The sequence below is a fragment of the Vigna radiata genome, chromosome 6, assembly GCF_000741045.1.
Source record: "Vigna radiata var. radiata cultivar VC1973A chromosome 6, Vradiata_ver6, whole genome shotgun sequence".
In the NCBI taxonomy this organism is placed as follows: Eukaryota; Viridiplantae; Streptophyta; class Magnoliopsida; order Fabales; family Fabaceae; genus Vigna; species Vigna radiata.
The window spans coordinates 34,825,707-34,826,916 of record NC_028356.1 but is presented as its reverse complement, the minus strand read 5'-3'; the positions used below and the strand labels follow the sequence as shown (position 1 = coordinate 34,826,916).

The 1,210-nt window shown below is 38.8% G+C and overlaps 1 protein-coding gene across 1 annotated transcript; it reads left to right on the top strand.

Moving 5' to 3' along the window:
- The first annotated feature begins 401 nt into the window (after window positions 1-401).
- On the top strand, window positions 402-1,010 carry LOC106763761. The gene is made up of 2 exons (XM_022781731.1): window positions 402-756; window positions 851-1,010. The coding sequence occupies exons 1-2, from the start codon at window positions 494-496 to the stop codon at window positions 993-995; spliced, it is 408 nt and encodes a 135-aa protein (XP_022637452.1). The 5' UTR covers window positions 402-493; the 3' UTR covers window positions 996-1,010.
- Window positions 1,011-1,210: the final 200 nt, after the last annotated feature.

Here is a 1,210-nt window from a genome sequence, read left to right as displayed (position 1 = left end):
AACAACTGAGAACGAGATGATGAGAGAACGAGAGGACGAGAACCAGAGCACGAGAACGAGAGTGATGAAATATGAAACTGTGAAAATGAAAAGAGGGTGCCAAATCTGAAAATTCGTTCTCTTGGCTTTTCCATTATGCCCCTCACTTAACTCAGAAAACCAATTTCATTTCATTAAAAAATTAGCCAATGCACAGACGCCATGTGGCGTTGTCAAAACCATGTCAAAGAAACGGTGTTAACATATCATTTTTGTTAAAAAATTGATGAAAGGGCATTGGATAAAATAGGTCTCATAATTACTTTTGTTAATAACAAAATTAGGAAAAAGGAAGAGGCTTACTTGTTGGACCCTACATCATGTGAAATTATGAGATTAATTTGAAACTTTAAATAGATACAAGTTGATTGCACATTGACACGAGCCCTCCAAAATCCAAAACTAGGGAACATTGAATTTGAGCTCGACTCACGCAAACACTCACACAACAGTAATGGCCGCTAGGCATTTTCTGCTTCACCGCCTTCGCCTCTGTAGCTTCCAAGGCTTCCAGGTAGCGCCGCCTCAGGGCCACCGTCTGTGGTGCAGTGCCACCTTATCACCAGAAGAAGCTACCGAGAACGCATCAGGCGGGATCCACACCCGCTGTTCCGACGTCGAGGTGGATGAACCGGAATGGATGGACAAAGAGGAGAATATTGTGAGAGACATTGAACCAATCGTTAAGCTGACCAGACATATTCTCTTCTCACCAAGGTATTTCGAGATTCAATCAATTCATTAGTTTTAAGGTTACGAGTTTCGAATATTGTCTGTGAACCGTGAAACGACTTCGTTTATGTCTTTGCAGGTACAAGAATGGGGAGCTATTGACTATGGAGGATGAAAGAGCCATAACAGAAAACGTTCTTATTTATCATCCATATTATGAAGATAAAATCGGAAGTGGCTTGTTCGCCATTATGGTAAGTGGAGTGAATGATATGCACGATTAATTTGATTTATAGATTCTTATTCTTTGTCTTAATAATGTTATTTGAAGTGAATCACATGCATGATTATTTTAATGTTTATTATGTATTTATGCATGATACCAGTTGGTTGCTTTACCTTGACATGTTTATATCAATGTGACTTGTGATTGAATTTCTCCTAAATTACGTGAACTCTAACCAACTAACTGCTTGTAAAAGGGTTTTAGTAAAATGTC